General features: G+C 40.0%; 1 protein-coding gene across 1 annotated transcript in view; it reads right to left on the bottom strand.

The window, feature by feature from the left end:
- Nucleotides 1-575: 575 nt before the first annotated feature.
- The window catches only part of LOC109922039 (phosphatidylinositol-3-phosphatase SAC1-like), a gene marked incomplete at its 5' end in the record, with an annotated part of 13,111 nt that continues 1,404 nt past the window's right edge, over nucleotides 576-12,282 (bottom strand). The window contains 6 exons of the mRNA XM_048609221.1: nucleotides 576-2,060; nucleotides 4,985-5,042; nucleotides 5,966-6,058; nucleotides 8,564-8,657; nucleotides 10,183-10,255; nucleotides 10,807-10,876. Coding sequence (XP_048465178.1) covers nucleotides 1,924-2,060; nucleotides 4,985-5,042; nucleotides 5,966-6,058; nucleotides 8,564-8,657; nucleotides 10,183-10,255; nucleotides 10,807-10,876 — 525 coding nt within the window. The remainder of the gene's footprint in view (nucleotides 2,061-4,984; nucleotides 5,043-5,965; nucleotides 6,059-8,563; nucleotides 8,658-10,182; nucleotides 10,256-10,806; nucleotides 10,877-12,282) is intronic.

Genomic DNA, 12,282 nt, shown 5'->3' with positions numbered 1-12,282 from the left:
AGCACAGTGCTGATCAGGAAAACCGAGAAATGCAGCTCATTACAGAAGTTATACTCTGCTTCAAGTGAGAGCAGTTCATACAGGAATTTAAACCACAAAGTTGTTGAGTCAACAGCGAGAATGCAGGTGGCAGATCCTCCAGGTTGCAGCAACTCATTAGTAACACAAATAAAGTATTTCAGATTTCCAGCACCTGTTAGAAGAACTGAAAGTGAGAAAAACAGAAATATTAACTATTTTTCTCTCTCCACAGATGCTGCTGAATTTCTCCATAAATTCTGTTTTTAAAATATAGTAATGTTGTTTCAGTTCAATGAATTAGGACTTCTGACCAAGGCTCTTCGACTCAAAATGCTAAATCTATTGCTCTCCTGTCAGATGCTGCCAAAACAGCATTTAGCTGGCTCTTCGGAAATTATTAAGATTTTTAAAATATACAGGACATAGAATGACAGATTTTAAAGAAAGAACTGCAAATAAACAAGACAAATGAACATTACACCAAGTCTCTTTGCTGTACAAATGTAGCGCACTGAGTTCAAGTTAATATTATAAAGAAATAAACAATAAAAATCTTTATTTGTATATCATTTTATTTATTACTCCAAAAGAAGAGGAACATAATACAGAGTAGGGCAATGGAATGGATATAGTTGGAAAACTGACAACAGTTTCACTTGTATAAATAGAAGCTGCTCCCAGCCCAGTCCCATTTGTAAATACCTGAACTAATCTCTTACGACAGATACTATAGTTGCAATTCTGAAAGACAATTCTTGTTCTCAATCTGCAAAATACACTGATTGAATTGCCCTCTATATCAGTGATTGCGTGACAATTTAAAGGCATTTTGCAAATTCATTGCTCTGCTCTAGTTTTAATCCCAATTTGTACATCACTAATAATGAAACAGGCGGTAGCATTCATCCTCATTTGGACAATTTAAAGTGATATTTCAAGGTATTAAAAAATATGAATGGATAAACTAGGCACGGTTTAGGGGAATATAGGGTGAATCAGAGTACATTATTTCCCAAAGCAACAAGAGCCAGAAAACAATTCCACTGAGTATTTTAACAGTTTGATAACGCTCAAATATAATACTTCAATGGAAGAGCTGCACAAGCAAATGTAAAAATTAGAAAAAGAACAGGACTTCAACTATATAATTACACTGTCATTAAATGAAAATAATGCACAACTCAGGAAAAATCAAAATATACACAGTTAATTCTGTAACATAATACAAATTCCAGGTTTGTCTAAAACTCGCTGTACAGTTTTGCATGTAAATCAAGGCTCCCTTACCCAAGAGTTATTATGTTGCAGACAGATGTGAAAGCGGTTTCAGGTTTAAACACTGGACTGAAAGAAATGAGGGCATGCAGCAAGTTGATTTCCAAACTGCTCTACAAAACTTTGAACTTAACAGCTTGAAATCTGGAAACAATAACTCATTCCACAGATATGTTACTGCTCTGTCACTATTTCATGATATCTATATATAGTTATATATACACACACAGACAAGCTGACTGGAATAGTAATAGGCTTGCTGGATTTGAACCATTACCCTGTGTGAAAAGCCCCCACCCCTGCCCTCCCCATCCCCGAGTTTGTTTGTACATTTGTTGTTGGTCATCAAATAGGAAGATCACATGAGCAGGAGATGTTTCTAATCCTTTTTATTTCACTAGTGTTGTTCCAAAAATCGTCCAGAATCACCAAGGAAGAGAAATGTTTGTTAAAGCTAAGGCTGAATGATCCAACTCCAACTGCAGATCACAACCATTAGTTCCACTGTTAGAAATTGATTGTTTTAAAAAGACAACACCACAGTGTCTGGATGTGGAAAGCAGGTCAGAAGATCCTCCACATTTGCACAGAATCTTGGTTGCCAAGCTGCTTTCCACAGATACAAATTCAGTCCATCTTTTCTTTCTGAACCAGCTTTGGTGCATCAACGAACTCCTTGCCATTGAAGAGAATGATGGCAGCAGTCCCAAAGCTCGCACTCCCCCAGAACAGCACATAGGCCAAGGTCTCGGTCCAAGTGTCACCTATTATACGTCCACAGAAAAGTTCAAACTATAGAAGGATGGTCATTATAGAATTTATAGTACAGAAGGAGGCCATTCGCCCATTGTGTCTGGATCAGCACTTGAAAGAGTTACCTAGTTTGTCTCATTCTCCAGCCCTATCTCCATAGCCCTATACATTAATATAAATCCAGCCCTCTTTTTTTGAAACCTCCTATGGCATCCACCTCCACCACTTTCCCAAGCAGTACATTCCAAATCCTAACAACTCTCTCAGTAAAGAAGTTTCTCCTCATCTCACTCCTAGTTCTCTTGCTGACAATCTTGAAATTGTTACCCCTAGTTACTGACTAGTGGAAACAAAATATCCTTCTTTACCCTGTCAAAATTGGTCATAATTTTGAACAATTCAATAAGGTCACCTCTTAATCTTCTCTGCTACATGTAGAATAAGACAATTTCTCTAATCTTTCCTTTTATCTAAGACCCCTCATTCTAGATAACATTATAGTAAATCTCCTTTGCAGTCTCTCCAGGGCTTTAACATCCTTCCTTAAATAAGAAGACAATAATCCAAATGCGGTCTGACCAGTGATTTGTAGAGGTGTAGCATCACTTCCTTGCTTTGATACTCCACACCTGTATTTATAAACCCAAGGTTCCTATAAGCCTTCTTAACTACTGTTTCAACACTCGTGGCCACCTTCGGAGAAATATGCACTCGAACCTTGGAGGTCTCTCTGGTCTTGTACTCCCCTCAAAGTTGTACAATTGAGCCTGCACTGGCTCTCTATTTCTTCTACCAAAAATGCACTACCTTGCTTTTCTCTCCATTGAAATCCATCTGCCAGGAGTCTGCCCATTTGGTCAACTTTTTAACGTCCCTCTGCAGTCTCTTAGTGTTCTCCTTACAATTCAATGTTCTCCCTAGCTTCCTCAACACTCATCTGCAAACTGTTTATATAAATCAGCTAAAGCAAGGGTCCCAACACCAATCCCTGGAGAACACCACTTTCAACTCATCTCCAATGTGTGAAATACCTTCTCTCTGTTTTCTATCTTTCAGCCAACTTCTAATCGATGTTGACAAGGATCTATCAATCCCAAACATTTCTAAATTTGCTAAATAACCTGCCATGGTACACTGTCTCAAATGCCTTCTGAAAGTCCAAATCTACAACACCCACAGCACTGCCCACGTTACCTCAAAGAACTCAATTAGATTTTCCAGACATGAACTACCCTTGACAAAGCATGTTGACTGTCTAGTATTAAATTATTTTTCTCCAAGTGTATATTTACCTTATCCCACATTACAGCCTCAGTCAGTTTTCCCACTACTGATGCCAAGCTGACAGGTCTGTAATTTCCTGGGTTATCTTTGCCCCTTTCTTAAACAATGGTATACATTTGCAATCCTCCAGTCCTTTGCGACTAATCCTGTGTTCAGAGGGGCCTGGAAAATTTCTGTCAACAACTCCACAATTTGTTCCCTGACTTCTATCAGCAATCTAAGATGCATCCCATCTGAACCTGGCAGTGCTGACATCAGAATGGTAGCAACAGATCTTAATTGCGAGAAACCAAAAAGCAAGGGTCTACTTATTGACTACCAAATTTTCAATTGTAGGGCTGGGCCTAATTAAATGTGATTAACTACTTCTCCAACAATGACCTCCTTCATGAACAATGAATCTGAGGAAACCTGAAAATATTCAAGTCATCACACATTGCAGCCCTGTGCTCTGCTTCCAGCTTTCTTCTCTTATTGAGAACAGTACATAGCCATCGTGTGCTTACATTTCATCAAAGCAAACAAGCTGAATACCAATAAATCTGGAACTGAGGAGGCAGTTAATCAGTCACAATTATTCAAGTGTTCATTTGTTCCTTTCTCATTAAACCTAATTGCAGACCTTTTACTTCTGACCTCCAAAAGGCACAGATGTTATCCAATCTATCCTGAAACTCTCACAAAAGGATTCTTGTGGTATCTCAGCCAGGAGGCCAGGGTCGAGTACAACTTTATCAGATGGGCTGAGGAGTGGCAAATGGAGTTTAATTTAGATAAATGTTAGGTGTTGCATTTTGGTACAGCAAACCATGACTTATAGTATTAATGGTAGGGTCCTGTGGTGTGTTGCCGAACAAAGAGACCCAAGGGGTGAAGGTGCACAGTTCCTTGAAAGTGGAATCGCAGGTAGACAGAATGGTGAAGACAGACAGTACGCTTGCCTTTATTAGTCAGAAGATTGAGTATAGGAGTTGCGATGTCATGTTGCGGCTGTACAGGACATTGGTGAGCCCACTTTTACAATACTGCGTACAATTCCGTCGTCCTTCTATAGAAAGGATGTGGTCAAACTTGAAAGGGTGCAGAAAAGATTTACAAGAATGTTGCCAGGACAGGAGGGTTTGAACTGTAGGGAGAGGCTGAATAGCCTGGGGCCATTTTTCGCTGGAGTATCAGAGGCTGAGGGGTGACCTTAGAAGTTTATAAAGTTAAGGGGCATGGATAGGGTGAATGGCCTAGGTGTTTTTCCTAGGGTAGGGGGGGTCCAAAGCTAGAGGGCACAGGTTTAGGGTGAAAGGGGAAAGATTTAAAAAGGGGCCTGAGGACCAACAACATTTGAACACGTCATGTGCCGTGAGTGAAGTTACGTCAAGAATCTGCACAGACCTATTCCAGGTATTGAGAACAAGAATCTAGACTGACATTCCAGTACTGTACTGAGAGTGCAATACACTGCTAGAGGCACTGTGATTTTGGATGAGATGCTTAGCATAGATCCTATCTGTCTGCTCCAGTGGCTTCCCACCTTCTCAAGGGTGAACAATAACTTGTTAATCTTTCTGGAAAAGCTCATATTCAATGGACAAAAAAAACCTTCCAAAATACAGGAAAGCAATAACATTCATGTTGATTACTTCTGTTTTTCACTTACCTGCCATAAGCAAGCAGATGATGCACATTGAGAAAGCCACGACCATGATTATAGGCAGCTACAAAAGGAGAAAGGTATGATTAACCAGAGGAAAATGAGCAGTGTTTACTTGTTAATACTTGGAAATGACAAAGATTCCAGGAGAACTGTTCCTTCACATCAATGTTCAAGCAACACAAATTTTCTGAATGCAAAACTTACTGAGACTGTTCTATTCACAAGGTTTGTCTCAAAATTGGAGCACAATTTCCTGAGCTATTGCCTCTTCACTCCCAGGCTTTGCTTCTGATCACCATAACTCCCAGGCAACTGCTTGAACCCATTCAACATCAGAATGAGAGGTGATCTCATTGAAACATATTAGATTCATAACAGCCTCGACAAGGTAAATGCTGAGAGGGTGTTTCCCCTCATGGAGGGGTCTAGGACCACAGGACACAGTCTCAGGATATGACTACAGGAGGAGAAATCCCTTCTTTCAGAGGGTTGAAAGTCTTTGGAACTCCTTACCACAGAAAGCCACGGGCGTTCAGTCCTTGTGCATATTTAAGGCTGAGATAGATAGATTCTTGATCAGTCGGAGAATCAAAGGTTACAGGGAAAGGGCAGGGAAATGGATGTAAGGAATGTTGGATCAACCATGATCCCATTGAATGGTGGAGCAGGCTTGACAGGCTGAATGGCCTACTCCTGCTCCTATTTCTTATGGTCTTTTAGGACTGCCATTCAGCCTAACACTTATAATTAAGTGAGCACCACTGCTTTGTAGTTTGAGATTATTCAGCTGCACTGACAAATACTTTAATTGAAGATAGCAATAATTGTGTTAAAGGGCATTTTGAGGCCAGAGGAACCTAACACAAGAGTGAGAAAATGTCAATTTTATTTTGCTTCTGTGACAATATTAAACTGACCCAAATTGTGAGCAACATCGTGCTCAATAAGAAATGGCTTATTAACAGAAATGGTCATCGAACTCACCGCTAGGAACCTCCACTCTTTCTGGTCATGTAAAAAGGCTAAAGAGTCAGTCTCATCCACAACATAATTGCCAAGGAACAGGTCAATTGAATCCTGCAGCAACAATGAATACACATAAGTGTTAACTAATTGAAACAGTCGCTTATTCACACAGAACTTGAATATTGTTGAACATAGAGACATGCTGCTGAAACTTTTCACCTTGTCCTCATCAGGACCAATACAAGAATGCCAAATTTCAAACAACTGCAACAATGTCTGCAGTATACTCTGACATTCCGTCAATAACTGCACTGGAGTGTCAGGCTAGATGGTGTTCAAGTCCAGGACTGGAATTTAGTGACCCATAATTTCATGACTCAGATAAGACAGTCACATACATAGCTTGCAATAGTCCTGAAGAAGAGTCACTGAACATGAAACATTAATCCTGCTTTTTTCCCCCACACGTGCTGCCAGCCCTGCTGAGTTTCACTAGTAATTTCTGCTTTTGTTCCAAGACAGACTGAAACTGAGGCACAGCTGAAGGCTAGATAGGAGTAGAAAAATTATCCAAGAGGCAGCCAGCTTTAGTATTCTATCCAGCAGTGCAGAAAGTTCCCAAGAAAATGGGTCAGCATTCAAGCCTCAGACCATGTCAGAACTTTAAGGGGAAATAAGAGTTGACAAGGAATTTAAAAATACTCTTAGCATTAAAGTGAAATTGAAGCTCTTGAAGAAATTTTCATTAACAACTGAGCCTTCAATTTACAATCAGAAGTAGTAATGGGACAAGAACATAGACAGTAGAATCGTTGAGATTGGGAGTTATCGAAAATAAGTAACATACTCCTGAATTTTAATTTTTGGAATGCATGAGGAGAGAGAAGCGATGGGGAAGGAGGAATAAGGTGCTGGTACAAAGAGGATCATCTGTCAAGATTTTTGTCTTACACCTTACCTAAGGCAGCAAGTGGCTACAGGAGATTTTAGATTTGGGATCATTCTTACTCAATGGACAGAACCAACCACATAGAGCACAAGGAAAGACTGAAAACAAAGCAAGTGTTGGAGTGAGGTGTAAACAAAACATCTTGGTGACAGTTTCAGCAAAATACGTTGCAAATAAACAGAAGAATAAAGGCAGTTTCATCAGAGAGTAAGCAGCAACAGCTGTTGACAGAGGGTAAAATGAGATATCAATAGGTAGGGCGGCGGGGGGGGGGGGGGGAGAGCGGAGTGGTGGTTAAGGCAGGTAGTGGATCATAACTGGACCCAATTCCCCTTTCTCCAAAGATTTTGTTTTTCCCCTTTTCTTGAAAGAATTAAAAAGATTGAGTGAGATATTCTTTTTCAGCTTATTAAATTGTTTCTGTGTGTTACACTTGATATAGATGCACATCTGTTTTAAGCTATGAATTGATGTGTAGAAGAGAAATTCACCTCGGTACTAATGAAATTTTTATTCTTTTGTTCAAAGTAACTGATGTGGGTTTGACATCCAGCAGGGTCTTTTACCATGTGTAGCAATGCTTATGTTATCCCTCACAACATAAGAAACTGGGTCTGTATAAAGTGGTATTGAAGGATCCAACAGATATTTATTACAGGTGGCTATTAAACACACACCTTTGGTTTGGTGTTAGGCTACAAGGTTACAGCAGAAGAGTAGACTTGTTGCAGTGTCATGCTTCCTGTGATCCCCAGTAAGCTGGTGTCCGAGGAACTTTACATCCTCAGGTCACACACTAGGATACGGTGATGATGTCATGAGCATGTCTCTTAAAGGTATATTAACATACTAAACATGAGACATAACACAACAGTAACATTGGCAATTTTACTGGGGTTAGCATTTTTCTATATTATTTAGCACACAAACTTGATTTGCTTATAGCATATGTGAATACAACCTTAGGATTCTTTAAAAAATCATGCTACTTTTAATTTGAATAAAATGGGAATATTAGCCTGAGACCGAAATCACCATTGCATATGGAAAAGTGGTAGTACAGTGGCAACGCGACTCAGCTAGCGATCCAGAAGCCCAGGGTAACATTCTGGGGACGTAGGTTCGAATCCCACCGTGGCAGGTGGTGAAATTTGAATTCAATAAAATCTGCAACTGCTGTCAACTGCCATAAAAAAAATACTCATCTGGTTCACTAATGTCCTTTATGGAAGGAATCCTTGTGGTTGACTCTTAACTGTCATCTGGATAATTAGGGGTGCGCAATAAATGCTGGCCTAGCCACCAGTTCCCACGTTCCATGAACAAATAAATCAAAATTACTCAAGTCCCTTCATTCCACCACCTCAAGATCCACCTTAAAAGCATTTTCTTCAGCCGATCTTTTGGTAACAAATAAGCCATATTTTAATCATGCTTCTGAGATGTGCTGCTGAGTGTTTTACTACATGAGGTGTTAGGTAAATGCAAGTATTTGTTGTTGCCGGAACACTGCACGAGACATAGAGTTCTTAGGTTACTCCCGATAGACTTTAAAACATTCTGAAATTATTCAAATAATTTAAAAAAACACGACTAATCGAATTTTAAAAAATCAACACACAGCTGTTGCTGGTGAAGTTGGATGGGAAAGTGATAGAACAGGGTACCTGTCTAAATCCATCAGAAAAGTTATTCTTGTAGTATCTTAACATCGAGTTCCAACCATCCATCACAAGGCCCCACTTGGTTCTCTTTCCAGTTCTGAAAAGAAAACGGTGAATACTTAAGCCAAAAATGCCAAACTATCAGCTGAGCAGAAGTAATATTAAACTGAAAAAGCAAACAGTCAATGGTTTGGCAGCAGTGAGCTGTTAAAATCTGAAGGCAACATACCCTTACCCAGTTCTCATGTACAATTAATCTGGGTAATATCACTATCTCTGCACGCCCCCAATGTCAACCTTAGTCACATCCTAAAGTGTAGCACACAGCTCTTGGTTCCTTCTAGATAGCCTACTGCAGATATGCTAGGACAGGATTTCATTTCCCATTTAATTACCCATCTTAATTACCCAATGCTAGGATTATGAACAACAAGCAATTTAACTTTGCAGCTCATTTACTGCAATATACTTAATACCCAATCCACAGAATACAACTAAGCTTTTTATTAAATTATTTCACTGGATGTGGTGTCACTGGTCAGACCAAAGTTTGTTACCGGTCCCTAATTTCCCTTGAAAAACTGGTGGTGGGCCACCTTCTTGAACTGCAGCAGTCCTTGTGGTTAAGGTACACCCCCAGTGCCGTTATGGAGCAGGATTCCAGGTTTTGACTCAACAATAGTGATGGAACTAGTTACAAAGTAAGAATGCTGTCTGGACACTGCTGGTAAGTGTTTAAATATCTCTTCATAAAGATCCTGTTCTGTGGCAAAGAATGGTGGGGGAAACACTGTGCTTCATTCTGATCTGGAACAAGTGAAAGGGTGATAGGAGCAGAGTTAATTACCAGGTGAATACTCAATAATCAGAAACGTGTAAAGAATTGGGAACAGAGAATGGGAACAGAATTGAATGATGATCTCTTTCAAAGGGCCAGCACTGGCATGACAGGTTGAATCTGACAAAGGAGCAGCGCTCCGAGAGCTTGTGATTTTAAATGAACCTGTTGGACTATAGCCTGGTGTCATGTGACTTCTGACATGATACAATTTGCTTCATAGTCTTGAGCCCAGAAAAACCTAGAAATTCTGTTTGCAATTTTACTTACAGTTAGGCTCCATGTTTAATTTAACCAGTGAAATGTGACTGCTGTCTTTTGTTCGCTACTGCAAATACATTTAACCTTAAACATTCACTATTTTCAAACTAAACATTAATCTTTTAATGAGACAGACTTCTCAAAAACAAACCCAATTGTTTAAGCAGAACAAATTGACGTAAAAACACAATTACGTCACCACTGTCTTAATCTACCAACACAGAATCAGTCAATGGTTAGGGCACAAGAGATCATGCCAATACTGGCACTCTACACGTGAAATTCATCTATTTCCATTCCTTGCTCACACTCCTTTCTTCCGCCCTGCAGCTCTGTAAAGTTTGTCTTCAGACAATTATCCAAATACCTTTGGGGAATCATTTGTGTCAAAAATCACAAATGGCTTTTATTTTTCATATCCTACAATTCGAGCGGTCTTTCTGTGCTTCCCTTCCCCATGCATATTAACTTGTTCGCAATAAAACATGCAAGGCTTGAATAAACCACAGCAATTTTTAATTACCTTGTAAAGTCAGTCTTTAAGGCCCCAGTTCCAGCATACTGTTTGGCACATGCATTCGCGTTATCTGCCCATGCTGTGGACAAATCAAATGATTGCTAAGCTGTAGTACTTCAATCGGCAAAGGTAACAATTTTGAAAGTATTCAGCAAAAGTAACAGTTGTTAGATTTTATTCTTCAGGCAAATTTTCCTCCCACATTTTCTCCCCAGTCAAAGGCACAGACTCCATGCAGGCATAAGGATACTTTAAGGATTCTCTGAGGTATATCTTGTTGGGTCTGTAGGGGTAACACTGGCACTGTCCCCCAGAGAGCATGCAAACACCAGGGCCATCAGCCATTCCACTCTCACCCGACAATCCAAGCGCACACATGTCCAGCAGGGAGCGATGCATAGCGGTCAGAAGCAAGAACTCTCCCAACCCTGGGAAGGATACTAAGATCCAACTGCACCCTTCCCATTGCTCGGATCAGTTCAATACAGACCAGGGGTCAAACCCAAAACTCCTCTGGTGTGTAAGTTTTGGTTAAGTCAATGGATAAAGCTTACTGAACAATTGAGGAGCCTGTTCTTCCAAATTAAAAGACTCCACCAAAAAGTCTTTCGAAACAGAACTAAAACTCACCGTTTTTGTAGATCTTTTCAAACTCTGCTTGCTCCTCAATTCTTTGGCCAACATGAAGAACACCTAGCCTCTAAACACAATAGAAAAAAAAAAATTAGAGTTTAATAATGCATTGTAGCATTGGCAATAGATTGGTTCATACCTCTGGTTTTAAGCCCTTGTGATTGCTACATCAAGTTTATGACTCACTTTGGATCTATTCTTTCTGCTTTCAAATGAAGTACTTAAGATATTCTCAATAACAAAGTGTAAATAGTGTGGTTCTTAGCCATATGGATGAGGGTCTAAAAGTTACTCTGAAAAGGAGTCATATTAGATTCAAAATGTCAACTCTTCAGCTTTATCCACAGATGCAGCCAAATGGGTTTCTCCAGCATTTTCTGTTTTTAAAAGCTATATTTGCTCCCTGGACTTCATGAGAAGCTGTTTCAGTAAGAACACACGTGATCTCCATTTTGCACAGTAAAGAGTTAGAGGGATCATCATACCTGATCATTTCATCATTATCCCATAAAACACTACTGGAAGTGCAAACTGCCAAGGTTCGTTTGACAGGACCATCCAAACCCGCAAACTCTGCCATCTAGAAGGACAAGGGCAGCAGATACAAGGGAACATTACCACCGTCACGTTCCCCTCCAAGTTACTCATCATCCTCACTTGGAAATAAATCAATCAGTCATTCCTTTACTTTCGTTAGGTCAAAATCCTGGAACTTCACGCCTAACAGCATTGTGGCTACACCTGCACCACATGGAGTGTGGCAGTTCAAAGAAGGTACCTCACCACCACTTTCTCAAAGGCAATTAGCAGTGAGCACTAAAAGCTGGCTTTGTAGTGGAATTGACCACTGACACGGTGCTCCAGTCCCTGGTACCGGACTGAATGGCTCATTTTTATGCAAAGACTGACGTTTTCAGTGTCAGCAGCCAAATCAATTGCAAAATCACTACCAGCATGACCCCCTAAGCAGACCTGACTTGCAACACATCAGCTGCCAGAATTCTCATAGAAACATAGAGCAAATGGAAAAACAATACTCTGGAGTTACTCCAAGGAAATAATGCCAATACAAGAACAAGCTGTTCAATACGAACTTTAAAAACTCGCATGCAATTTAACCAGATCACCACCTCAATTAGGCTGCAAATTTGTTAAACGTTAGGAGGCATCCATTTTCCTGGCAATCTGTTTTCATATGATATACAAGAAAGGCAACCCCAGAGCAAGTTACTATAGAAGAGATAGCAGGAACTGCCAGTGCTGGAGTCTGAGATAACAAGGTGTAGAGCTGGATGAAAACAGCAGTAACCTCAGTGACCATTATTAAACAACCAAAGCAAATTGAAATGTGGTTCCTTTTTTAATTGCACATCTGCTTCTAGTTTTCATTTGGATGCAAATTCTAGACACATTCGATAGTAACTTAGATAACAAGGTGTAGAGCTGAATGAACACAGCAGGCCAGGCAGCATC

The sequence above is a fragment of the Rhincodon typus genome, chromosome 2, assembly GCF_021869965.1.
Source record: "Rhincodon typus isolate 14 chromosome 2, sRhiTyp1.1, whole genome shotgun sequence".
Classification (NCBI taxonomy): Eukaryota; Metazoa; Chordata; class Chondrichthyes; order Orectolobiformes; family Rhincodontidae; genus Rhincodon; species Rhincodon typus.
The sequence above is the reverse complement of the archived record's forward strand: the minus strand, read 5'-3'. Positions and strand labels throughout refer to the sequence as shown.